Source organism: Hyaena hyaena, unplaced genomic scaffold, assembly GCF_003009895.1.
Source record: "Hyaena hyaena isolate Hyena2069 unplaced genomic scaffold, ASM300989v1 scaffold_44, whole genome shotgun sequence".
Lineage (NCBI taxonomy): Eukaryota > Metazoa > Chordata > Mammalia > Carnivora > Hyaenidae > Hyaena > Hyaena hyaena.
The window spans coordinates 1,510,302-1,536,189 of NW_024080676.1; the positions used below are offsets into that span (position 1 = coordinate 1,510,302).

Here is a 25,888-nt window from a genome sequence, read left to right on the forward strand (position 1 = left end):
ACTTTCCCCTCCTTTCCCTAAAGGAGGGAAAACTGTACTTGTTGCCAAGCAACAGTCAAAAATTACACCAAAATTTAAATAAATTTAACTTTAACTTCTCTTTTTTAAACAGTATATTCTTTTAACATTGTTTCAGTGTAGATCCTGTACCAATGTTTTAACTCTGGATGTAGCCTAGAATATTGTCCAAAGGAAAATAAGAGTAGCTTCAATTTTAACATAGTAGTTAATATTTTCATTACAGAATTATCACCCTTTTGCAGGGAAGTCTCTATGTTAGATAAGAAAAGAGTCAAACAAGTCCATTACCTTCCTGTAGAGGAGCTAGTTTCTTGTAACCTTTGTTTACGTTTTAATCACCCTAGAAGTTTTATCCCTCTCAGCATCCATGGGTTGGCTCACATATCTATCCTATGAGTAAATACAAATGCTTCCTTCAACTGGAAGCAAAACCAGTACACCCCTTACTTATAAAGCGAGTTAAAAAACAAGAAGAAAGAATAATGTAAAAACTGAAGGAAGGTAGTAAGTAAAGTATTTAGCTTTCTGAAACAATTCAAATGGGGATAGGAAGTTGGTTTTAAATGGCTTAAGGGAGATTAGGGTTTTAAAGTTGGATAAGGAGTTTGGTGCTTTGGTTTAGGCATGGCATTGCTTTTAAAAGATTACTTCCATATTTGACAACAATTCTAACTGGAGATTATAAAGCAAATAGTCAATTTTAAAACACTGCGGAATACAAGAGGGCTTCTTTTTGTTGTTGTTTGTTTATACAAAATGATTGCTTAGAGTTAACAGGCTGAGTCCTGAAGCCCACATTTCATAATACTACTGAGGATCTGTCACCAAGGAGAATTCAGCAGAGGTTGTTTAATGCACTTAATTGAGATTATCTGAGCTTTTGGTTTAAATTACTTTGGGAAAAGTCTAGGTACAAACGGCTTCTTTGAAAGGTAAACATACTTAACCTCTAAGAAAAAAAGGTTCAATTTAAGTTCTTTGAAATTCTTCAAACAGGTAGTAGCACCAACCCTTATTAAACGAGTATGAACTGAATAATGTGTAAAGAGTAAATCTCTATACATCAGAACAAGTGTTAATATAATTCTGTGAACAGTGTTTTCATTATTGTACACTTGTTTGAAAATGCAATTGTGTATTGTATTAGAAAATCATCCCCTGGCAATTACAGTAATTTCAAATGTAAAAAGATAGCGTATGCTATTTTGGTTGTAAAATATAGTTAATGATAAAGTTTAAAAAAATGAATTCCTTATTTTCCTTCTAAGAAGCAGGGCACATTAAGATCAAGGATCAAGATGGGGCGCCTGGGTGGCTTAGTCGGTTAAGCGTCCGACTTTCGCTTGGGTCATGATCTCGCGGTTCGTGGGTTCGAGCCCCGCGTCGGGCTCTGTGCTGACTGCCAGCTCAGAGCCTGGAGCCTGTTTCAGTCTGTGACTCCCTCTCTCTCTGACCCTCCCCTGCTCACGCTGTCTCTCTCTCTTTCCTAGAAATAAATAAAACATTTAAAAAAAAAAAAGATCAAGGATCAGGAATGACATATACTTCATGTATTAGCTATGGGCAAATACTCAAAGTTGGTTTAACATTTTTGCCCTATCTTCCTCAGCTCCTTGACCTGTTTATGGTTTGGGATTGGTCTACTTATCTAGCTGATTATGGACAGCCTGCTTCTAAGTACCTTCGGGTGAATCCAAACACAGCTCTTACGCTTTTGGAGAAGTGAGTATATTCTGAAAACGTTTTTGCATAACATTTTAGCATTTTGTGATTTAGTGATGACTGAAGAACTAGAGATTTTCAACAAAAGAGAAACGTCTAAATGGAGCTTAAAAGCTCAGTCCATTTTAATGACCAAAACATAAGCGTCTTTCTTTCTTGGTGCAGTGTTGGTGTAGTTTTATAAGAGATTGCTGTTTATGTTCATGCGAACAAAAATTTTCCTATTGCATCCTCAATAGGAGGCTTAATTGGCCTTAGGAATATGTTTACTGGAGATAAGTGAAAATTGGAACTATTTTTTTTTAATGCTCTAACACAGGAAAGAAGGTGTTTTGTAAAATGTGGCTAAGAATAGGCATGTTTGCTGTCAAAATCCTACCATGATGGACTTGGATTTTTTGTGCAGATAGAGATGTATGTGATCTGAAAAAATAAAATAGTAAAAGCTGAAGTAACAGGACATTTACCGGTGCATCTTGTCCAATTAAAAATAACAGAAGTTTAGGGGTTACTTTTCCCTCTCATGTGGCAGATTTTTCTTTTCACTTAATCATATTTCATTTTAGGTGTCACTATTAAGATTTTTAATTTCTGAATTAGAAATGTCTGTTATTTTTCCACATTTCAAATATCTGTGATGTGATTTGAGAGGACAAAAAGAACTGTTTAAAATAAATGTAAATTTACTGCACCATGAAACACTACTGAGGCCCCCCCAAAAAATATTGATTTAAATTTTCTAACGTTATTTTTCTTTTACCTTGTGTTGCTATGAATGTGATTTGCAGAGTCCATAGAGGGTATGTATTTTAGCATACTTTGTGGAATGATATTAGAAAATAGTATATTAGAAAAAGTGACATACTTTAGATTTACATACTAATGCAAAAACACTACTTAGTATAGAATGTAAAATAAAGTTGCTAATGTTTTGTGTAGTTGCTATCTCTGTATTTTTATTAGTACCTATTTTCTTTGAAGTATATTTTTCAAGCATAGGGTTGGTGTGAGATAATTCATGCCAACATAGTTTACTTACGACAACATAGCTTTTAATTTCTTTTTACCAAGCTTCTCCATTCACATATATTCCTAGGATGAAGGATACTAGCAAAAAGAACAATATATTTGCTCAGTTCAGGAAGAATGATCGAGACAAACAGAAGTTGATAGAGACAGTCGTGAAACAGCTGAGAAGTTTGGTGAATGGTATGTCCCAGCACACATAGACTTCGATTGCACTCAGTGACATCAAATCTGTGATTCTACATTGATCTCTAACAGCCACGGGTCATGATAACAGTAATTTGCAGAATTAAAAAATGCAGTAGAAAAAAGACACTGATGAGAGATTAAACAAGAAACAATAAATATATCATTTCTATGGATTTTTAAATAATTGGATACTATTTTATATATGGAGAAGGTGACAATTTTTTTCACTTTTAGGGAAAAAAGGTAAAACATAAATCAGGTCAAAAATTGTGTATGCAATTGATTGTAAATACATTAGAAAAACCTTATATGCCTCTACATATAAGTATTTTTTCTATTCAGACTTGATTTTTCTGGGTTCTTTTTCATCAGTATCCAGTTTCAGAATGCAATCATGTCTGATATGGGAGTATTTATTTCACTGTCATGTTGTGACTGTTAACTTTTATTTTCATCTCAATATAAGTATACTAAATTTTCCAGTTCTGTAGATTTCTAAGGTGAGGGTGGGGGATATACAAATCTTTAAAGGTCCCTGAAATCAAACTTGATTTCTGTAAGAATGTGAATTATTTGTTCTCCTTGGGTGCTTTAATTTAATGGTTCTGAATATGAAGAAAAGGTGTTTGGATTTTCTAGAGATGAGTGTTGCTGTTTAGCAGGGTTAATATTTTTAACTATATTGTTTGTAGCTGATCCCATTCTAGGATTTATTGGGTTTGGTTTGGCTCAAGTTAAAAGGGCATGAACGAAGTGGGGCAAACCATTTGAGATGCTGCTTGCGCTAGGGTAGCTATGATCCTACACCAGAAGTTACACAGGGGTCAGGTTACTTTCTCCAATATCTCAGTACCTGTCTTCAGTATGGAAATAAGCCACACCAAGTGAACTCTGGAAAATCTAAAATGAATGTACATTTTCTACTCTGTAAATTACCACCGTGGTCCAAATGGTGATACCAGTCTGATCCCAACTTTCTTTTCATTGTATTTATGCTGACTATTCCTTTTCTATTTTCAGGATTTATGCCTGTAAGAAACTTATACTTGACTGTGTAAAATAAGTGTAAAGAATTAGATGTACATTTCTTGATTTTGTGATGAAATATTAAAAAGTTTGAGCAGGTTGTTGAAAATGCATTGCTATTGCCTCTATTCAGAGCTTCCTTATTTAAGACAACTGCTTCCTTCAGAAAGACTTATTCTCTCGTTATTGGAATGGGGAGTGTTACAAAACAAAGATATAAGCATTTTTTTGACCACCTCAATCCTAAAGTACTGCACATTTAAAAAAAAAAAAAAACCTACATGGAGAACATGGTAATTCTTCAGGCACAATAAAATCTGGAAATTAGAAGAGGAGCGGTGAACAGCTAGCTCTTTTTGAAGACTGTGGAATGTGGCTGCCCCTCGCGTGCCTTACCCGGCCCTGCAGGGCATTCGGGATGTCGCTCTGGCTTTCTTTGCGGCGTCCCCGGATCCGGGGAGACACCGCTTTAGCACTGCTTGGAGTAGACCGCAGTGGGCCCCTAGCTGCGATGGTGTGGGATTCACTTTCTTCTATAATCCATAAAACATCCCGCCCACTTCCCGCCAGCCCTCGGGTTGCACTGTAGGGACCGGGACGCTCGAACCGTGGGGCATTTGGAGCCCTCGGACGGGGACACACACAAAAAAACGAGAAGCACAGGTAGACTGATTGGGGTCGAGTGGGGTGGCCTCCGGAGTGGGAAGGAACGGTGAATTCGGTCCTTGAGACCCGAAAGACGCCCGGAGAGATCTACTTCTGGTGGGACGAGGGTGTCTCAGTGAAGCTTTGGGCAGCAGTGACACACACTACCATGTTTTGAAGGGGTCCCGAAGTGGTAGATCAGAAACCGGGCCGGTGTGGGGATGTCGGAGAATCTCGACCCCGGCTACCCTTTGTAAGGTGCTTGCAATGCAAGGCAGGCATCGAAGACCCCACTTTCCCTGGGAATTGAAACAGAGCAAAGGGGTCAACCTTTCAACCTTGGAGTGCCGAGAGGGGAAGGGGCACCTGCACCCTAGAGGGTGGGGATGCCAGAGAGCCCGCGTTAGCCGAGGGCGCGCGGTTCGCCCACCCGCGGAGCTGCGGCGTACAGCCGGGAACTTCTGGCGCGAAACCGCAGGCCCCGCCCGAGGATCTGCGCGGGGCGCGGCCCCCAGCCCAGCCCGAGCGCCTCGGCGGCTGCCACTCCTTACTCCTAGTCCGCGGGTGAGCGTGCCGCTGCCCACCGCCTCCAATCATTACTCTGCTCGCAGCGCTTTAAATATGCATGGGCACGTCACGTTGTAGGAGTCGGGACCGGTCCGCAGGGAGGGAGCCAGTATCTATATAAATGTGTCCAGGGTGGGCTGAGAAGAGAGGGAGGTGGGGCGGGGGTCTACAGCCCCGGTGACCGCAGCCCAAGTTGGCAACACCGGGTGAGTTGCTCCTCGCTTTGCTCCCCTCGCTGCCTCTATCAAAGGAGCGCTGACCTGCGGAGGAGGTGGGAGGCGCCCGCGGCTGCCGGGCGCCAGCGGTCCCGAGGCAGCCGGCACCCCAGCGAGGGACTGGCATTTGGGCCCAGAAGCCGTCGGACTAGAGGAAGGCACGTTCCCTGAGGGCGTGTGGTCGCTGCCGCCTTCTGCTACCAATCTGCTGCTAGAGCGAAGTCCCTGTCCGAGGTTATAAATCTCGGTTTTGGTCCCCAAGCCCCAGGCCCTTTCCGGACCGAACAGGTGAGCACCGCGCGCTACCAGAGCCCCGGCTCTCGCGCCCCCTGCGCTCCGAGCCGCGTGGCCGCCCCCCGCTGGCTCGCCATGTTCCCCTGGGGGCTGAGCTGCCTGTCGGTGCTGGGGGCAGCGGGCACCGCTCTCCTGGGCGCCGGCCTGCTGCTCAGCCTGGCCCAGCACCTCTGGACGCTCCGCTGGACGCTGAGCCGGGACCGGGCCTCCGCCCTGCCCCTGCCCAAGGGCTCCATGGGCTGGCCCTTCTTCGGCGAAACGCTGCACTGGTTAGTTCAGGTGAGTAGCTCACACCCCATCGTGCTCTCACCCCAACATGACCCGTTCTTCCCTGGCTCCCACTGGACCCTCCTCGCTCTCAGTGTGTCCCCAGGGTTCGTGGCCGGTCTCGTCCTGTCGCCCAGGGCCTCAGAGAGCATACACAGCCCTCGCCTTTGTCCAGCGGCTCCCTCGAAGGGACCGTATGTCACCGGGGTTCTCCCCAGCGCAACTTACACGACACCACGCCAGGGTGAACAGAGGGGTTCTAAGAAGCGTTCGCTCTATACCCTGGAAGCACATAATCAGGAACCCCGGGCGCTTTTCGGCCGTGAGCCCTCGGGCTCTCACATCCCCATTCTGAGCCTCCTACTCGCCCCCAGGGGAACAGGAGAATCTACACTTCTATAGCGTAGTCGCGAGGCCCATTTGAGGCTCGGTTTTGTAGTGACTCCATGCGCCAGCCTGGAGTAGTGAGTTGTTATCAAGGGACGGTTGGGAGGCCTGGGCCAGACCCCCAGCCGAGACCCAGCAGCTCCGGCCTCACTCCGCCACGCTCGCAGGGCTCTCGCTTCCACAGCTCCCGCCGGGAGCGCTACGGGGCAGTGTTCAAGACGCACCTGCTAGGCAGGCCGGTGATCCGTGTGAGCGGCGCCGAGAACGTGCGCACAATCCTGCTGGGCGAGCACCGCCTTGTGCGCAGCCAGTGGCCGCAGAGCGCGCACATCCTTCTGGGCTCGCACACCCTGCTTGGCGCAGTCGGCGAGCCGCACCGTCAGCGGCGCAAGGTGAGCCCAAACCTGCGATTCCTGGGCACCTATTGTGGGTCAAGGTGGGGCTAGATTTTAGGGGCACGTTTGGAAGCTGGCAGAGCCCCCCGGCTAACCAGTGGTGGCTTTGGACCAGCCCCTTACCTTTTCCCGCTTTGGTTTATAAGGCCAGGATTGAGGCTTAAGGGACATTTCATCTCCAATCTTCTATGTGTGGATGACATCAGAATGGGTGGGGACAAGGGACCAGAAAGTCCCCCATGGAAAGGGACCAGGGGCGACTTCCCGGAGGAAGTGGCAGCTGGAACCTGGATGGGTGGGAGGGACTGTAAACATCAGAGAATTAGAATCTGGGAATGGCGATAGCAAAAGCCAACACATTTAGATCCGGGCCACGTAGAAGAAAGGGACCAAAGTTGCCATTCCTGTGCCTCTGGAATCGCGGGGCAGAGGAAGCCGGACCATGGGCATTGCTGACCCCGCGGGCTCCCCACAGGTCCTGGCACGAGCCTTTGGTCGTGCGGCGCTGCAGCGGTTCGTGCCCCGCCTGCAGGGGGCGCTACGGCGCGAGGTGCGCTCCTGGTGCGCGGCCCGCCGGCCGGTTGCCGTCTACCAGGCCTCCAAGGCTCTTACGTTTCGCATGGCTGCGCGCATCCTACTGGGGCTACCGCTGGACGAAGCGCAGTGCGCGGAGCTGGCCCAGACCTTTGAGCAGTTCGTAGAGAACCTCTTCTCGCTGCCCCTGGACGTGCCCTTCAGCGGCCTGCGCAAGGTACTGCCGCTCTGGCCTCAGACCTTCCTCGTGGGGCTTCCCAGCGTGTGTCTTCCAGGCGAAGACCGGGCTCCCTCAGCGCGCCCCACGCGACACCTCTGCTGGGGACCCTGGGCACGGCCCAGGGTGGAGAGGTGGCATGGTGTGGCGGTGGGCGCCGGGGCTGGCCTCTGTCCTCACGGGCTGTGTGACCCCAGCCTCTCCGGGCAGCGCTGGCTCCCTGACTTTGGGTCTCTGAGGCGACGGGCGCCCAGCCAGTTCGCCCAGCACCTCCCCAGAGCAGTGCCCCCTGGCCAGGCGTCCAGCGCCTCTCTGGACGCCCGGATGGATGCGGAACCGCTGCGAGCACTAGCGCGCGGACACTTCCCCGGTCTAGCCGGGGTTGGAGAGGAGTGGGTGCCGGCTTCGCGGCCGCGGCTCCGGACGCACTACTTTCTGGATCAGAGAACCGCTGCTTCTTAGACCTCAGAACGGCGGGCTGGGCCCAGAGGGCAACGAGGAGGGTCACATTTGCCTTTTCTTCGTCCCTGAGCTGGGGTTTCTCACTGTCCTGATGCCTCGGTTTTTGTTTCCCAAATAAAAAGAATAGTTATGTATAGAGGGGCATGCCATAGGCTGATCGCCTTGAATACATTTTCTGATTTAATCCTTTCAGCCTGCACAGTGTTATTATTCTTGTTTTATTGGTGAAGAAACTTAAGCTCAGAGAGGTTAAGTGACTTACCCAAGATCACACAGCGTGCCAGCAGAGGCAGATTTGAACCCCATCTCCTATGATGAGTTTGAACCCAAGTGCTCAGATGCTTTTGCTGTGCTTGCTCCATGAACTCCCTACCTCTTGACTACTTGCTTTACAGAGGCTAATGTTTAGACCATCCAGTAGTGTGGTGTCTAAGCCAGAGCTTTTTTTGGATGTATGCATCGAAGTGTGCCTTATTGTCCACACTGGTGCCCACTGCTCCTGCCTAGTCTAGTGAAGGGAAAGAGAAATGGACTGATTACAGCCCACTAGGCTCTGTGTCAGGCATGGGCACTGAGAGCTGTGTGACTCTGGGCAATTGCTTGACCCTTCTGAGCCTCAGCATCCTCCTCCTGGGCTGACAGTAACTGCCTTGCCTCAAAGGTGGAATGTGATAATCAAGAGAGAATTATGTGTAGAGATGGTGGATAAATTCCTGAACATTTATTGAGCTCCTACTATGTGCCAGGCATGAAGCTAAGCTGGGAAACTTAACACCTGGATCTCAGCGGACCAGAGCAGCCCAAGGAAGATTTCGGGGGGAAGGGGGGAGGTAGGTGTGCAGGCCTGGCCCCCTTGGCCTTCCTGTCCCACCTCCCTTCTCTCCCCACACATCAGGGCATCAAGGCACGAGACCAGCTACATCGGTACCTGGAGGAGGCCATTGCAGAGAAGCTTCATGAAGACAAGGCTGCTGAGCCAAGCGACGCCCTCGACATGATTATCCACAGCACTAGGGAGCTGGGCCATGAGCTCTCAGTGCAGGAGCTGAAGGTAGGTGGTGGGAAGGTTTTACTTCTTCCCCTTTTGCTTTCCTGGCGGGTCTCCGTACCCCTGCTATCCTTTCCTCCCTGCCCCCAGCAGCGTCCTGTTTGGCTCCACTTTAAGCCACAGGGCACTCCTCAGGAGGAGGGGAAAGGGAAGACGTGGGTTCAAGTCATGGCTTAGCCCGTACCCACTAGCTCTGTGGCCTCAGGCCGGTCACCATCCCTCTGTGTAGGAGTGTAGAAGGCATGAATTGTAGGCCCTTACATACAGACAGACCTCCCCCGCCTCCTTCTCTGTCACTCCATGCCTTTGCCTCTGTTGTCCCCCTATCTATGGAACCCTCTCCACTCCTTTTCTCTACAAACCCTAAGGGCTCAGGTCAAACTCCACATCTTCCTTGAAGCTCCCTCTTTCTCTCCCTGAGCCACCTTGTCACCTGGCACCACTAACCTCTGTTTGGCCACTGTGGGGTGTCTCCGAGTTTAGAGCCCTTCCCCATGTGTGCACAGAGCACAGGCAATGGAAGTAAGGAGGGAAGCTTTGGAATGGCCCCCAGGACCTTCTGGAGAAGACAAAAAGGAGTGGAGAGGTTGGGGAGGCAGGGGAAAGTTAGAAATGGGAACACCTCGGCCCTTCCAAAAGCAACTACCAGTCTTTCTCTCTGAGTTAATTTCCCATTTTCAAGAGCCATGCAGGGTAGGGGCTCAGGCTTAGTTTCTTCTTAGAGAATGAAGCTAATCCTCTGCCTCCTGACTCCTGGGGATATGCGATCTGCAACAATCCAGGGGGTTAGAAGTAAATGAGCACTGGGCTTATGAGTCCTGGGAGAGCCCTTGGATAGGAGTAGTTCCTGGCTCTGAAGAGGAGTGCTTGCCGCGTGTGACAACACTGTCCAGGTTCTCTGCAAGAGATGCACTGATCAGGAATCTTCAGCTCTGGTCTGGGCATCAGGGGCAGGCCAGGCAGATTGGGCCTGGCCAGGAGGGACACTGGGACTCCCCGTGTAATCCAGGGCAGACAGTTAGCCTCGGACCAGGTCGCTCATTCCATAGATCTTATGATGTATCTATTGGTGTCAGGCTGTATACTGGGACTGAGAATACAGCAGTGAGCAAAACACAGCCCCTGCCCTTGAGGTGCGGGAGGGGAGAGGTACACATTCATCCCATGATCAAATAAATAAATGTACAAACACAAACTGTGGGTGCCACCAGGAACGAAGACCCCAGGAGCTGGGAGGGCAGAGGGAGGCGGTAAGTGCTGGGGCTTGGAGGATGAAGACCTCCTCTGTCCTTACTAGTCAATACGGACCAGGAAGAGGTTTAATCACTCACTGGACCGCTCCACCAAGCGGGGATAGGAAGCCCCGATGACTCCTTCGTTTGGAGGCTGGCGCCGAGGCTGCAGGTGCCTTCCTCTGTCCTCCCATCCCAATTCACTGTCAGGACGCCCAATGGGGGGGGGGGGTAGGAAGTCAGGCAGCACCACCGGGTGGTTTAGAGCACTGGACCTCCGAACCCGACTGCTGGGACTACCTTGAGCTCCTCTTGGAGCCTCAGTTTCCATCCCTGTAAAACGAGAGCAGTAATTGTGCCTCGTGGGGTTGGGATGAGACTCGAAGGAGTAACACTTAAAGCACTAACAATAGCACACAGAATAAACTCCTAGCGTCTCCGGGAGCCCTTCCAGAGTAAGTGGAGGGAGGGATCCTGGTTTTGGCCGTTGCCGTATGTGGCTTTCTCAAGTGGCAGACTTGAGATTCGATCGACTCCGGGCCTGCTCACGGAGCCGCCACTCTGGCTCTTGCGCAACGGTCAGTGTGGGCCCTGTGCTCCCCTGCCACGCGGCCGGGAGGCTTTGCGGCCAGGCCCCGCTGCCGGAGACTCAGCGCCGCCCGGGCTGTCTTGCAGGAGACGGCCGTGGAGCTCCTCTTCGCCGCCTTCCTCACCACGGCCAGTGCCAGCACGTCCCTCGTCCTGCTGCTACTGCAGCACCCGGCGGCCGTCGCCAAGATCCGGCAGGAGCTGGCGGCGCAGGGGCTGGGGCGCGCTTGCGGCTGCGCGCCGGGGGCCGCGGGGGGCGGCGCGGGGCCCCGGCCCGACTGCGGCTGCGAGCCCGACCTCAGCCTGGCGGCGCTGGGCCGGCTGCGCTACGTCGACTGCGTGGTCAAGGAGGTGCTGCGCCTCCTGCCGCCGGTGTCCGGGGGCTACCGCACTGCGCTGCGCACCTTCGAGCTCGACGTAAGTGCGCGCCGCCCCGCCCCCGCCGCCGCCTGCCGCGGGGTCCAACGGGCGGGGCGGGGGGCGGGGGATTAGGACCGCGAGGTCGGTCACCTCTTGCCCTCGGGGCCTCCGATTTCCGCCTGCGAATGGCGCCGAGCCCTGTCCTATTTACCCGGATCACGGTTGAGGGGCGCGAAGCCTGGCGCCCGGTGAGCGGATAAGGCGAGGAACCCCGCCTCCTTGAGCTTTCAGCAGCGCTGAGGGTCGATCAACTTAATCAGAACTGAGGTTTAGAATAAAGACATGCTTCTCTCCGCGCACCACCCCCGTTAGCCAGCGAGTGTGGATGGGGAGCGAGGGGAGCCCTCCCCCCACCCCCGCCCTGTGTCCCACATCCCACCCTCTGCTGCCTCACAAGCTCGAGGAAACCCGCCGTTGTTACCCCGGTCTGGCTCCATTTGTATCAAGACCTTGGGTAATTCCCTCTTCACTCTGGGCCTCAGTTTACTCCCTGGAAGGAAGTAGTCTTGGACCCTTCCAGCCCTGGCGCGTCAGTCAGGTGGTGTCAGGGCCGGGCGGCACCGTGGCAGCATCCGAGCGGAGCCCCAGCTTGCGAAACTGAGGACGTTTGCCTGAATGGCTGTCACTGCCCCTCTACTCCCAGCTCAGTCGCTGGGTGGCTCCAGACAAAGAGTGGGCACCTTCTTCCCTGACCCTTGCTTTAAACAGCGAAGGACCATCTGTGGCCCGATCCACACCCAGGGTAGAGTGAACCATAGCCACCAGGATTCTGCCCTGGAGGGAGCTCACCGGGGAGAGAAAGGACGCCGGGGCCTATACTTCATCCCAAATGGGGGTGAGGGAGACAGAGATCTTTAGTAAGGAATGACACCAGAATATCTGAGGGGCTGACATTTGAGATGCACAGCACACCAGCAGGGAGGGGAGCATCCAGACAAAATGGGTGGATGAGTGAGGTGTTAGGAAGCAGCTTGGATGCTGCATCTTGGAATTGAGATTATATTCCATAGTCTCTAAGGGAAACAGGAAGAAAAGCACAGGTCCACCAGGGAGAGCGGGAGGGGGAGCCATTGTCCAGTTTACAGATGGGAAAACTGAGGCCTAGAGAGAAGAGAGAGAGACAGAGTTTCTTGGTGATTCCAAGATTTTCTGTCACTTGTTGAGAGCCACTGAGTAGACACCCTGAAGCCTGTTCAGGCTAGGGAAGCACGATAGTCAGGGAGTTGGAAGACACGTCAAAAAGTAGAATAGTTGGAAAAGCTGACGGTGGGTAGAGGAAACATGAAAGCTTTACGTGCCTCACAACATTTTAAGGATGCCTGAGTTTGATTCCCATGTTCACCTTTTTAAAGTGTGGCGACCAAAACTGAATATTATTGTACAGCAAATGGATGGGGGGAGGCAGCGGGTGGTGAGAAGAGAGTGTTCCGGTAGAGTCAGCTTTCAGTTCAGTGCAAAGAAGGGCCTTATAATTGAGCTGATCATACAGTCATGAGGGTCCCTGTCATTTGCGTTGTTCCCACCCATGCGGAGGGTAGGTGCAGAGCTAGAACTTAGGTCTCTTGATGTAATGTTAGAAGAAAAAAGAAAGACAAAAACAACCCCAGGACACTGAAACATACATAACAACAGATTACATTTACTGACCATCAAGTATATATGCCAGAATTACTCTATTCTCACAACAAAACGGGCATTTTGTTAGTTTACTAGTTAAGAAACTGAGGCTCAGAGAGATTGAGTATCCAGTCTAAGGTCACACAGCTCACCAGGAAAGGAGCTGAAATTGGAACCCAGAGCGTTCTCCTAGCTTCCGGGTTAGAGGAACGTTCCTGCCCGCGTTTGGAAGCCTGCTGTCTGCACCAGGGGTGGAGGGTCGGTTCGGGCCTGGGCCCCAAGTGCCTCGTGGTCAGGTGAGTCTCCTCACTTCCCCCGCAGGGCTACCAGATCCCCAAGGGCTGGAGCGTGATGTATAGCATCCGGGACACGCACGAGACGGCCGCGGTGTACCGCAGTCCGCCTGAGGGCTTCGACCCCGAGCGCTTCGGCGCGGCGGGCGAGGAGTCGCGGGGCGCCTGCGGCCGCTTCCATTACATCCCCTTCGGCGGCGGAGCGCGCAGCTGTCTCGGCCAGGAGCTGGCGCAGGCCGTGCTCCAGCTGCTGGCGGTGGAGCTGGTGCGCACGGCGCGCTGGGAACTGGCCACGCCTGCCTTCCCCGCCATGCAGACCGTGCCCATCGTGCACCCGGTGGACGGGCTGCGGCTCTTTTTCCACCCGCTCGCGCCTTCGGCAGCGCGAGATGGGCTACGCCTCTGACCCGCTGCGCTTCGGAACAAGGCTTGGCCAGCGGCAGCGGCGCGCTCTCAGCGCCGCCCATCTGCGGTTTCTTAGTGCCCGGCCGGGCGCTCGCTCACTCGTTCAACAAACGGTCACCGAATGCAGCTTTGTTTCAGACTCTGAGCGGGGAGGAGCGTGAGCCCCCGCCCCCTGCGCCCACGGCGCCCGCGAGAAGCGCCCAGGGGGGCGGGAAGGTGCCTCCTGGGCTCTGAGCCCCAGGGAAGGAAAGGTCCTGAGACCAACCAGCCTCTTGAACCTTTGCTAGGATCTCGAAGCAGGGATGGAGGGAACAGATCCTCGCTAGGCGCTGCGGGTCCTCGCCTTCCGGGGCCAAGCCCGGGAGGTTGCTTGGATCTTGGGGCCGCGGGGACGATTGCTAGGGGAGGATTGGACCGTGCCAGAGACCCAGCGGACGCGGCTGGGACCTACAGCCCGCGGGAGGAAGCGCCTCTCCGGACTGGCTCTGGGCTGCAGTAGGACACGGCGCCCAACGGAAGGCCCCCAGGCAGCTGGCCTGGGCTTGGTGCGCCGCGGCCCCTCTCCCGGTCTCGGTCTCGGCGGAAGCGGAGAACTGTGGGCGCTTCCAGGGCTCAGAACGGCTCAATGTCACTGGATTCTGCTGGCGACTTCTTAAAAGAAAAATTCCTACTTCAAGAACGCGCGTAATCTTTCCATACATACAGGGGAGAAAAGGCACATGGGGATGTCTCTAAGGTTGGATTATTTGCATGGGAGGTTGAGACATAATCAGAGAGGTTTGGGATATTTCTAGCAAAAGCAGGAAGACCAAGAAAAAAGTTTCCTGGCAGCAGTTGAGTGAGGAGGCTAAGGCTTAGCTGGGCAGCTGCTCCCTGGTGGGAAGGTGTGGGGCGGCGGATGGAGGATGCCCAGGAAAGACCCACCCCAGAGTATGCCCAGAGCTTTCCTCCTGAGCACAGCTCTAGAGCTGGGCTGAGAATTATCTCTGTAATAGCCGGCTGCAGGGACCTTCCGGTTTCTACCTCACCCCACCCTCCCCACCCCCCATGACATAGGAGAGACAGAAGACTTCCCTGAGGGGCTAGCAGTGCGCTCAGGGACTACTTGGCCGGTAGACTGGCCACCCCATCTGGACTCCTCTACCCCATCACTTACTCCCTTGCTGGAACCTCTGGGCCTGTGGCTACTATGTAGGGCTCAGCCCCAGCCCTTCCATAGTGACCCCTTTGGCTTAAGGACTCTGACAGGGGTTTCCACTGGTGTTTAAATCGAAGCCAAGAGCATCCAGTGGCACCATTCCCAACAGCCCACTGCAACCTGCCACCCATCTTCAGACAGGCCAGGGCAGCTAGACATGATGGGGGGAGCCAGGGAAGTTGCCGCCCAGGCCCCAAGCTGACCCCTTAGTGAACCAGAAGGAAGCTAGTGCCCTCCTGACCTTATGCTTAAGGTGGATCCCCGGGCCAGAAGGAAAGGGGGAAGCAGCAGGCGCGGGCAGGGTCGGGAGCTCAAGAGCGCAGCGGGCCCTTCCGAGAGAGCTCAGCTGACACTGCCATAACCCCCATCCAGGGCAATTCATCACCCACTGCTGACCGCAGGCCCGGCGACGGGCCATGGGCTCCGGCAGGCAGTGGAGCCTGCGAGAGTGGCAGAACCGGGGCCTGTCCTCAGGGCGCTCCGGAGGCTGCAGATAACATCAGAGCAGAGAAGCTCCACCAGGGAGAGGGGGCAGGAGTTGTCTGGGCTTGGGGTTGATTCCGACTCGAGGAGAGGAGCGAAACATGGGAAGGAGGTTCTCCGAAGCCCTGGTGGTGCAGGTGGTTCCAAGAGACCTGGTTTACTTGCTCTGGGATCTGTACTAACGATGAGCTCCCGTAGGGGCAGCTTCAGTTTCCCAGCGATACATCATTTTCAGTAATTTCAGGGAATATCTGAGCTCCTGCTTCAGTAGTTCCAGATTCTCTGAGGAAGGAGCAGACTGGTCCTTGCCCTCCTGGGCCGCTTAGGAAGGAAGTAGACAATAAATAAACTAGCAAACAAAAAGCAAGAGTATGTCAGATGATGGGAAGTGCTGTCAAGAAAATAAAACCCTCTGTAATACACAGAACCTGGGGGCTAGACTCTGCAGGGTGGAGGGGGGAAGACTTCTGTGAGGAGGTGACATTCGACTCCAGAAGGAATCAGCCAGCAGTGAACTGGGAGAGGTGCTCCCCAAGCAGAGGAAAGAGCCAGTATAACACCCTGGGACAGGAATACATGCTCAGGAGGTAGGAAGGGGTTGAAGGGGAAAAGGTAAGGAGGGGTGCTGGGAGCTCACCTGACTCGAGTCTACCTCTGGGTCCTCACAGCCCTCCTCCAGCAAAACAAAACAAACAAACAAACAAAAAACCCTCTCCACCTCCAACCATTAGCAACATGGAGGCTATTTTGTAAACATCTTGGAAATACTCTGCTTTCCCACGAACCAATGCACGTCACCGCCCACCACCACTTAAGAAAGCTTGGCAAGTTTTCTAATCAAAGTTCTTATCCGCTGATAATTTATTGACCTCTTCCCCCATTCAAGACGTTCTTTAATGATCTTCACTCTCACATTTAATCCTTCCTGCCCGACGCCCCTCTGGAAGCCCCCGTGGGTCTCGATGGGCAGATTTATTAGAACTCTCCCCCTCCCCCGGCAATTTCCAGCACGCAGGCCCCACTCATCTTGTGACCCGGCGCGCGCTGAACTTGGCGAGGTGGCCCTGCAGAGTTCACTCGGATGTCACGGTCCGGCCTGCAGGGGTCACAGGCAGGTCAGGCCAGAGGACTGGGAATGGGCCCCAGGTCACGCCCCCGCTCGCCAGTTTTGCTCACCGGCCGGAGCACGGTCTAGAAATGGGCGGGTCCAGGATTTCTGCGAATCACTTCTGGCGCGTCACGCGCAGTTTCTGCTGGTGCCCAGAAGTTGGCTGGCACCGCTTGCAGTCGCCAAATGGTTAGATGAAATGATAGTGGGAGAGACCCTTCTCTAGAGCCTCTGAAACACCGACTGGGGTTGTGAGGGGAAACGCAGACTGCCAAGCAAGTCCTGTGGCGACTCCGGCTTGGAGCATTGCGGGGCCTGCGCGGCCTTTACAACTCCGCATTTTCCAATCCCGCTGGTTTTGGGGACCACCGCGGGAGGGTCACGTATTTAACAGCTCTTAGGATCAAAGAGTTTTCCATTTACAAGGGACGCCTTCCAAGGCGCGCGGCGTGCTCCTGCAAGAGCCGCCGTTTAGTTTTAAACAAACGTATTGTTTCGTTTTCGGCGCCGCTGGTGAGTCCAGCGCTCAAAGTGAGGATGCGTGTGGCCCGGCCAGGTGAGAAGCGGGGAGCGCACGTGCACTCCGCAGTGACAGAGCTCCGGCATCGGCTGCAGGAGCGGCTGATTGCAGTTGAGCAAAGGCCAGACCGGTTTCCGAGGACGGATTCTCTCCACACTCCCATTTGCGGCCGGCAGAGGCCTGGGTTTAGGGCCGAGCACTCCTCTCACCTGGATGGCTTCGGGGGGTGGGGGCTGTGAGAGCGGAGGAAGACTCCAGGTCATCCTGGTGACGTAATCTAGTGCGCGGAGCTGGGGAAAGTATTTGCAACCAAAAGCCCATTTGAAAACACAGGTATCCCGGGGTGTAGACAGATTGGGAATTATCGCCTCCATATTAAGAAGGAAACAGGCGCAAGGATTTGTGGTGACTAGCTCAAGGTCATACAAGTAGAGATGGAGCCGAGCCCCTGAGTACAGACTCCTAGGCTTTCATTGCTCCGTCTCGGTTCCCTTACCTTCCCAGGCCTAAGGATCCTCTTCCTCTCTGCCTAGCTGGGGCTGCGCGTCCCCGGGCCCTCGGAACCCGGCCGGCTGCTGCCAGTTCTCAGAACGCTGAGCCGTGGATGAATTGCCCCTGTGGTCTCCGCTGGGAGGTCAGAGTTGGGGCTCAGACTTGTGCAGGATTACACCTGGAGTCCTGAGGGATCTGGAGGCCTTTTGTACCCTTAATTCGGACCTTCCAAGATTACATGAGTGCTGACCTCCTTGAAGGGTTTGGGGAGCTAGGATCTATGACCCTACGATCATGCTTGGCTCCCCCCGGCTCTCACTTAGGTCTCGGTCCCGGGCTCTGCTGCGGGATCTTCGGGAGAGTCGGGAGGTCTGCGTTTTGCTCTGCGTTCTGGACCTCAGTTTCCTCAGTGTGGGACATGGCAGGCTAGTCGGTCCCCGAACGCACTTTCCTTTACTTCCCCAGCAGGTGGAAGGGAGCCGCGACTGAAAATGAAAAGCCAGTGATGGCAGCTCTGGGCTGGGACCGCCCGTCGGACCCGGCGGGAGGGATTCCAAAGAGATCACCAGGAAGCCCAGGGCTTGGAGTTCCCGTTCCCCGGAGCCCGGGTCGCCTCTGCCGCCGTCTCGGAGACCCGCACACATTGTAAGGGGGGAGGCAGGCTTCCCCCTAGCCTCGCACCCCAGGAGGCGCGCTCCGGGGGAAGCCGCCACCGTGCCGCCTCTGCCTCGGCGCGGAACAAACGGTTAAAGATTTTGGGCAGCGCCTCGCGGGGGGAGGAGCCAGGGGCCCAATCCGCAATTAAAGATGAACTTTGGGTGAACTAATTGTCTGACCAAGGTAACGTGGGCAGCAACCTGGGCCGCCTATAAAGCGGGCGCGCGGCGGGGTTCGGAGCGCTGGCGGCGGCGGCAGGTGGCGCGGGAGGCCGCGGCGCGCCATGGGGCTCCCGGCGCTGCTGGCCAGTGCGCTCTGCACCTTCGTGCTACCGCTGCTGCTCTTCCTGGCCGCGATCAAGCTCTGGGACCTGTACTGCGTGAGCGGCCGCGACCGCAGCTGCGCCCTCCCTTTGCCCCCCGGAACTATGGGCTTCCCCTTCTTTGGGGAAACACTGCAGATGGTGCTACAGGTAAGGGAGCTTGGGCGGGACAGGACGATTCTCAGGAGCCCGACTGCACTCAGCGCGTCCAGAAGCCAGGGTAGGCGTCCCCGAGAGGGAGGTGACTATGGCTAGGATCCGGGCTAGCCGGAGGCGCGGCGCTCCCCGGCGCCCCCTCACGCCTGCCTCTCTCCTCCGCCCTCCTCTCCCAGCGAAGGAAGTTCCTGCAGATGAAGCGCAGGAAATACGGCTTCATCTACAAGACGCATCTGTTCGGGCGGCCCACAGTGCGGGTGATGGGCGCCGACAACGTGCGGCGCATCTTGCTCGGGGAGCATCGGTTGGTGTCGGTTCACTGGCCCGCGTCGGTGCGCACCATCCTGGGTTCCGGCTGCCTGTCCAACCTGCACGATTCCTCTCACAAGCAGCGCAAGAAGGTGGGGGCGGCGGTGCCCGGACAGGGAGCGGGGGACCCTGTCCGCCGGAGGCGTTCAAGCAGATAATGCTGGGCCAGCGCTAGCTGCACGAGATGTCGGCTGGGACCCGGGCAAGCCCAGTTCAGCTTTATCAGCCGGGACGTGCCTTGGGTCTGGCGGGGGTGGGGGTGGCTGGAAGGGGATCCGGGAAGGCGAGGGGGGCGTTTTTAACACTCTCCCTCCTTTGGGGCTCAGGTGATTATGCGGGCCTTCAGCCGCGAGGCGCTCCAGTACTACGTGCCGGTGATCGCCGAAGAAGTGGGCACTTGCCTGGAGCGGTGGCTGAGCTGCGGCGAGCGCGGCGTCCTGGTCTACCCCCAGGTGAAGCGCCTCATGTTCCGCATCGCCATGCGCATCCTGCTGGGCTGTGAGCCCCGGCTGGCGAGCGGCGGGGACGCCGAGCAGCAGCTGGTGGAGGCCTTCGAGGAAATGACCCGCAATCTCTTCTCGTTGCCCATCGACGTGCCCTTCAGTGGGCTGTACCGGGTAAGAGAGCGCGCAGCGTGAGGAGCTAAGGGCGCGGGGACGCGGGGCTCGGCGTCAGCTCACCGCCGTGCGCTCTCTGCGCTCAGGGCATGAAGGCGCGCAACCTCATCCACGCGCGCATAGAGGAGAACATTCGCGCCAAGATCTGCGGGCTGCGGGCGGCCGAGGCGGGCGGTGGCTGCAAAGATGCTCTGCAGCTGTTGATCGAGCACTCGTGGGAGAGGGGAGAGAGGCTGGACATGCAGGTGAGTGGCAATTTCGGGAAGAGCCACTGCGGAATTTGGTCCTCTGGCTTTCCAAGGGCGGTTCCTGGGTCCCCAAAGTTCACGCCCAGACTCCACAGTGGCAGACCGCCCAGACCCCAGGGTTGGGACCCGGAAGGTTGAGACTGCGGGTCGGGTCCGGAGAGCTGTGGGAGAGGATGCAGCGGAACAGGGAATGTCCCCTAGTCTTACCAGGCTTTCGGGGAACGTTGGAATTTGCAAAATGTAAACAAAGAATGTTGGGCGATTTTAATACAACCAAGGCTTTCATTCAAGAATTACCAGCGTAGTGGGGTCTTACTGGCCTTCCTTCTCTAGCTGAACGAAAGAGATTCTATGCATTATGTTTAAAAATGTAGCCTTCCTTGGCTTTCTATCAGCAAGCTTTTAGTTCATCTCATCTTTCCAGAACCTCCAGTTCGGTTCTAAGTAATTGCTGTGTACAATTGCAAACAGGCTTGTAAAAACGTTTGGATTTTTCCATCCTTAGGCACTAAAGCAATCTTCAACCGAACTCCTCTTTGGAGGACATGAAACCACAGCTAGTGCAGCCACGTCTCTGATTACTTACTTGGGGCTCTACCCCCATGTTCTCAAGAAAGTTCGAGAGGAGCTCAAGAGTAAGGTAGGGGGACACTGGGGTTGAGAAATTAGCTTGAGAAATTCTGCTGCCCCCAGCCATCTTGCCAATATGTAAGTGTGCTGACTTCTCGGAGTATTTTGAAAGCGCAGGGCCAAGGGGTGGGTGGGCTGGCTTCGAGAAGAGAATTAGCTTTATGAATAAAAAGGAAGGAGTTGTGCGCTGTGATCCCACGCAGGCAGGGACTGATCCTTGTATTCCTACCCCTTCTCCACTTTTTGCAGTGCCTTGGAGATTTTCAGTTGGATTCCACTTTCTCAACTTTGTATTTCAAGGGCGTGAATGGGGACTCCTTGGTGGTGGTGAGGGGGGGTGGGGGGGGAGGAGAAGCTTGGTGGTTCTAAGTGGGGAGCAGCCTTCTCTTGGAATTGTAAATAGATAGTGGATTTGGGCCAAGGGGTGGAGGCAAATGGTCATTAGCTGCTCACAGTTTCCCCCTCTGGGGGAAAACTCCCAACATGGGACCCTTTGGATCTAGCCGCCACTTAAGCCCTGTTTACTGTCTGCTGGGCTGATCTTATTGGAGCACAGAATAACCGTTCACCTCCGTATGACTGTTTTGATAGGGTTTACTTTGCAAGAGCAATCAAGACAACAAGCTGGACATGGAAGTTTTGGAACAGCTTAAATACACTGGGTGTGTTATTAAAGAGACCCTTCGACTGAATCCCCCAGTTCCAGGAGGGTTTCGGGTCGCTCTTAAGACTTTTGAATTAAATGTAAGTTAATTTGTTGTGTTTTTAAAGCTCCCCTTGCTTGCCTGTAATTGGCTTAAGTTTTTTATGCTTCTGATACCATCATCTTGCCCCCTGTGGACATGTGTTTCAGCAATCTGAACATCTGTCTGCCCTGTCTCTCTCCACACATCCCTTTTTTTCAACTCATAATTGCCCCGGTTATCAGTGATAACTTTTTGTTGTTGAAAGTTAAATTCCAGTTTGTCAGCCCTTGGGACTTCATAATCTTTTGCAGGGATACCAGATTCCCAAGGGCTGGAATGTTATCTACAGTATCTGTGATACTCACGATGTAGCAGATATCTTCACCAACAAGGAGGAATTTAATCCTGACCGATTTATGCTGCCTCACCCAGAGGATGCATCCAGGTTCAGCTTCATTCCATTTGGAGGCGGCCTGAGGAGCTGCGTAGGGAAAGAGTTTGCAAAAATTCTTCTCAAAATATTTACAGTGGAGCTGGCCAGGCATTGTGACTGGCGGCTTCTAAATGGACCTCCTACAATGAAAACCAGTCCCACTGTGTACCCTGTGGATGATCTCCCTGCCACGTTCACCCGTTTCCAGGGGGAACCTGACGGGTGTGAATGCCCAGACTTCACACTTCTTTGAAGTGTGCATGAGATTTTACATAGTGTCATGTTGATTTTATTATATTTAATTTCTAAATGTATATTATAATATTTATGTGTCTCTCCTACGCTACCGCAGTCTTTAAATATTAAAATAATGAATTGGGATAGTTTCCAAATAAAGTAAAATCTGAAGGTGCTTGTCTTGCATTTAAGATTCCTGCGGGGTGGGAGGTGGGAGGGGAACTCACTGGTCTTATATTTGTATATTTAGCCAGATTTCTAAGCATCTAGCTGCATGGCTTTATATGTTATCTGTGCGTCTTGATTTTCTGTGAGGAAGAAACTTTAGCTGCTTTTTCTTTTAACAGTCATCAGAAAAATATAAATGTTCGCGAGTGTGAGTTAGTCCAAAGGTGACTTTGCAAATATTTCTATGGTTTAGATTCCCCTATTTGGAAAATCTACCAAAGTTTATATTAGATTTTTTTCTTTTCTTTCTTCTTCTTTTTCTTCCTCCTCCTCCTCCTCCTTTTCTTCTTCTTCTTCTTCTTCTTCTTCTTCTGCTTCTGCTTGCTTTGCCTTGAGGAAAGATGATTTTGAAAAGGTAACACTTGAGGACATGCTACTCTAACCTAACACCTTCAGCCATAAACTTAGTACACTTAATAAACATAATCAGTCTATGTTGTAGCATAGTGCCAGCGCTGTTTGTCTGAAGGTTTCAGGTAAGAGAAAGCCAGTCACCCTGATTATGGACAGTTATTGACCAAAACTGAGACCAGAAGTTGCATCTGAAAACAGTATTGGAAGAGGCCAGTCTCTGGTTTAGATAAGCCAGTCCGGCTTTTCTTTATTGAAAATAAGGCAGGAGGAGTAGATTTAGCGAGCTGACAGATAAAGTTTTTATCTGTGCCAGGCAATAGGATGTGAGCCTGACAGGACTGATAATACGGCCCAGTCATGACCTTGTGAACCTTGGCTAACCTCCGTGAAAGCGCAGTTTGGTCACATTTCTGACCCTGGCATAGCCATGTTCTGAACTGGAGGCCAGGCTCTCCATCCAGAAAGGTTAGCCCCGGTGACTTGCTTATGCAAGCACATTTTCAGTTTTGAAATGGCACAATCTGCTTACTGAACCTCTGATGGCTTGTAGGTTTTGGACTTTAAAATTTTCATTACAATGTTAGAATTTGGCAATACTGCAGAAGCTGGGTGGTCTAAATAGGTGTTTGAAAAGGGTTCTGTCTGCAATTAGAGTTACATGTTCCACCTGACTTTACTTTTTAGGTAGAACTTGGATTGTACTGCTTGCTGGAATCCTCTAATTTTTAAGGGGTGTTTGTGTAATAACTTAAAATGTCTTATAATAACTTTATAATGCTTTTTTAAATGAGAAATTACAGGCTTATTTAATTTCAGCCAAAGCTTTAGTGAACCTGGGTGTGCAAGATGACCCCTCCCCTCATAACATTTGCCCCAGATCCTTCCAGCTAGAAGCACACTAGCCTGAGGACATTGTTTCAGGTTATTTATACAAGGCCATATTTTATAAGGGTTTCAATACCTTTCATTTTGGCAAAGGACAGTTAATTCGTTTTAAAATAACATCTTCAGTGACTCTGTGACTGTTTGTCTCTGTGAGCATAGTGCAGAAAAAAATTTGAACCGTTTAAAAACATAATTCGATTTTTAAAATCCACCTCTATCTTTCATCTGGAGAACGCTGAGGAAAGTGCTTCTGGCTTGCATCTTCCAGGTTACATTTAGCCCAATTACGCTCATCAATTACAGAGTAGTACAGAATTTACCCTGAAAATACGATAAAAACACAGCTTTGGAAAATAAGCTTACTGCTGTGTGAAGGCAGCGTAGAGATGTTTGGGTGTGAGACAGAATCCATGTTTGTGAACTGCCATATTGAACATGAAACAGGCCGGGATCACATCTAGCTGGGGCAAGCATGTTTTATAGCACAGACACCTTTGGGTCAGTGTCCAGGCATCACTCGGTGGAGAAGGGTTTCAGGACGAGGTCACTGTTCTAGATTTAGGATTGGCCCAGGGTATGGAAGGAGGGGAGACCGCTGTGAGAAATGACTCTGCAGTGCTCCCTGTGACATGCTGGAAGGGCGTGGTGTGCTCTCCGGGGCCTTGGTGGGGAAGCCAAGCTGGCCAAGTTGGTGTCCTCTGCCTCGCGTTCCACACGTGCCCTTGCCCTGGCCGCCTCCCATAATCCCTCTAGTCTTCAATCAGGGGCGTGGAGCCACCAATGACAGCCTATTGTCAGTACTGGCATGGGGAAGCCTCCAGATGAGCATTCAGAGGGATGTAGCCTTCATCCAGCTCAGCCTTGGGAGGCCCACTGAGGGACTGTGATTTGCCTGGGGCCACCCAGCGAGTGGCTGAACCGGGAAAGGCCTCGGGCTGCCTTCTTATTTTTCCCAACAGCTAACAACACCTGCTTGATTTATCTCTAACTTTCTGTTGCCAGACAAATAGATCCAGGGGTCTCTACCTCCTAACTTAGGGATGTGTCCCCTGCTACTGCTCCCCTGCCCTGTGACAGTCCAGATCACTTCTCTTGCAGGCTGCCAGAGGCAACTGGTAAAATGGCAGTGTGACAGGAAGTGACTGTTCCCCTAGACTCCTCAGCAGTGAGGTTTCAAGGTACTTTCGCACCTTGCCACCCTCCAGAGGTCCACAAGGGGGCGGGCCTCTCCCTTCTATGCCGAGCTCTGGGCTCAGTGGTTTTCCCCACCAGTGTCCATGAAATCCAGCATCCATGGACACTGGCCCGGGGCCTGCTTTTACACCAAACAATGAGAGGCTACAGACTTCCCAGCCTTAGCAAGTACTCAGCCTCAGGCCTGGTCAAGGCTGCCCTGGCTTCTCTGGAAGGGTCATCATGGGCACTCTGGATGGATCCAGATCACCATTGAGTTCCTGAAGTGGCCATCATCTGTGGTCTTTGAGGTCAGCTGGCTCAGGTTTCCAGTGTTACCCACATACAGCCCACAATCTGACCTACATTGCTCTTGGTGTCTCTGGAAAATGGCTCTCAGGTTTGGGAAGGGGAGAGCATGTTTTTCAAAGGACATGAGCAGTGTTCAGATGATCTTAGCCAGGTCCAGGAGCCATCCCACACAAGTACCATGCAAGGAACTAGGGATGTCTTGAGAGGTTTTCGTGGCCCCGCCTTCAAAGAGGTAAAGTGTTGTTACAGAAAATACAGATTCATACCTGTTTCAAAGGACAGAGCATGCGCTTAGGAGGGCAAGTTAGAAGGAAGGAGAAGTTAGCACCATATAAGGAGAACATTTTGAGATGATTAAAGCCCTTTGGTGATGGCACAGGTTACCTTATGAGTGAACAAGCTCCCTGTCAGTGGAGGCGTCCATACAGAAGCTGGAAAATGAAGCCACTGTAAGAATTCTGACATGGAAGGAGAGGTTAGGTTCAATGACCCCCAAGTTCCTTTACAAAATTAAAGAATTGTGATTCTTTGAGATTTGATTTTATATCAGTTCGGGTCCACAGATATCCACTCTCCTTTGAAATGCACATGAACTCCAGTCTAGGGAGACAGGACATCCCTGCTTCATTCAGTAGCTCTTCTTGACCATTCGGCCATTCTGCCAAACTTGGGAAAAGATGTGAAGGGGGGAGCCCAGGGGGCCTGACGTGTGATCTGACGGAGACACTGAGTCCCCTGTGTGGATTGCTGGGCTCTCTCTCTCTCTCCGTCTGTCTTGCCCTGTGGCCGAGCGCTTCCAGCTCTGGCTCCCGCATCTGCTCTGGCTGATTCGCGGACCATCCACTTGACCTAGCTTCTAGGGTAACACTCTGCCACTTTCCCCAGTGCTCCCCAGCCTCCACAATGCCACGTGTCCACACTGGACTCTGCCCAGCTGTCCTTTCTCTCCCCTCTGGAGAGCTAGTCTGAGGCAGCCACTGTGTCTCATGGGTGAAAAGTGAGCCCGTCCTCCTGTGCCTCCCTGGCCCCTGCCCAGAACGCACCCACGCATAGTAGGTGCTCTTTGGGAGAAAAGGCTTCTTGGAGCCAATCAACACCAGTCACCTTACATCTCTCTGGCTTTGCAGTGTCATGTTTTTCTTTGAAAAGTGAAACTTTCATCGTTGGAAAATCTCAGCGGCCGCAAGCTTACACGGCTGTGGTTTAACAGCATGTCGTGTTCCTGAAACCGGCACTTCATGGGTATTAGGCCAAACAAGTTCTCCTTCTT

At 52.5% G+C, this 25,888-nt stretch overlaps 3 protein-coding genes across 5 annotated transcripts in view; all 3 read left to right on the top strand.

The window, feature by feature from the left end:
* The window catches only part of EXOC6 (exocyst complex component 6), a 222,641-nt gene extending 218,548 nt beyond the window's left edge, over positions 1-4,093 (top strand). For all 3 annotated transcript variants that reach the window (XM_039230230.1, XM_039230232.1, XM_039230231.1), the window contains exons 21-22: positions 1,631-1,743; positions 2,840-4,093. In XM_039230230.1, the coding sequence (XP_039086161.1) occupies positions 1,631-1,743; positions 2,840-2,972 (246 nt within the window). In that variant the 3' untranslated portion in view covers positions 2,973-4,093. The remainder of the gene's footprint in view (positions 1-1,630; positions 1,744-2,839) is intronic.
* Positions 4,094-5,780: 1,687 nt separating this feature from the next.
* LOC120230550 (cytochrome P450 26C1) lies at positions 5,781-13,571 on the top strand. The gene is made up of 6 exons (XM_039230160.1): positions 5,781-5,984; positions 6,527-6,751; positions 7,230-7,505; positions 8,863-9,018; positions 10,923-11,252; positions 13,194-13,571. Exons 1-6 carry the CDS (start codon positions 5,781-5,783, stop codon positions 13,569-13,571), a joined length of 1,569 nt encoding a protein of 522 aa, XP_039086091.1.
* Positions 13,572-18,311: 4,740 nt separating this feature from the next.
* Positions 18,312-21,775, top strand: LOC120230610 (cytochrome P450 26A1). Its single transcript, XM_039230251.1, has 7 exons — positions 18,312-18,500; positions 18,683-18,907; positions 19,142-19,432; positions 19,519-19,677; positions 20,186-20,320; positions 20,902-21,054; positions 21,308-21,775. The coding sequence occupies exons 1-7, from the start codon at positions 18,312-18,314 to the stop codon at positions 21,680-21,682; spliced, it is 1,527 nt and encodes a 508-aa protein (XP_039086182.1). The 3' UTR covers positions 21,683-21,775.
* The last annotated feature ends 4,113 nt before the right edge of the window (positions 21,776-25,888 follow it).

What these genes read in the sequence shown, in the direction of transcription:
- LOC120230550 (XM_039230160.1), top strand. Translation starts at nt 5,781, where the DNA reads ATGTTCCCCTGGGGGCTGAGCTGCCTGTCGGTGCTGGGGGCAGCGGGC. An exon ending in CGCACCGTCAGCGGCGCAAG is followed by an intron (nt 6,752 to 7,229) that starts GTGAGCCCAAAC and finishes GGCTCCCCACAG; the next exon opens with GTCCTGGCACGAGCCTTTGG. An exon ending in CCTTCAGCGGCCTGCGCAAG is followed by an intron (nt 7,506 to 8,862) that starts GTACTGCCGCTC and finishes CCCACACATCAG; the next exon opens with GGCATCAAGGCACGAGACCA.
- LOC120230610 (XM_039230251.1), top strand. Translation starts at nt 18,312, where the DNA reads ATGGGGCTCCCGGCGCTGCTGGCCAGTGCGCTCTGCACCTTCGTGCTA. An exon ending in CCTTCAGTGGGCTGTACCGG is followed by an intron (nt 19,433 to 19,518) that starts GTAAGAGAGCGC and finishes CTCTGCGCTCAG; the next exon opens with GGCATGAAGGCGCGCAACCT. An exon ending in GAGAGAGGCTGGACATGCAG is followed by an intron (nt 19,678 to 20,185) that starts GTGAGTGGCAAT and finishes TTCCATCCTTAG; the next exon opens with GCACTAAAGCAATCTTCAAC.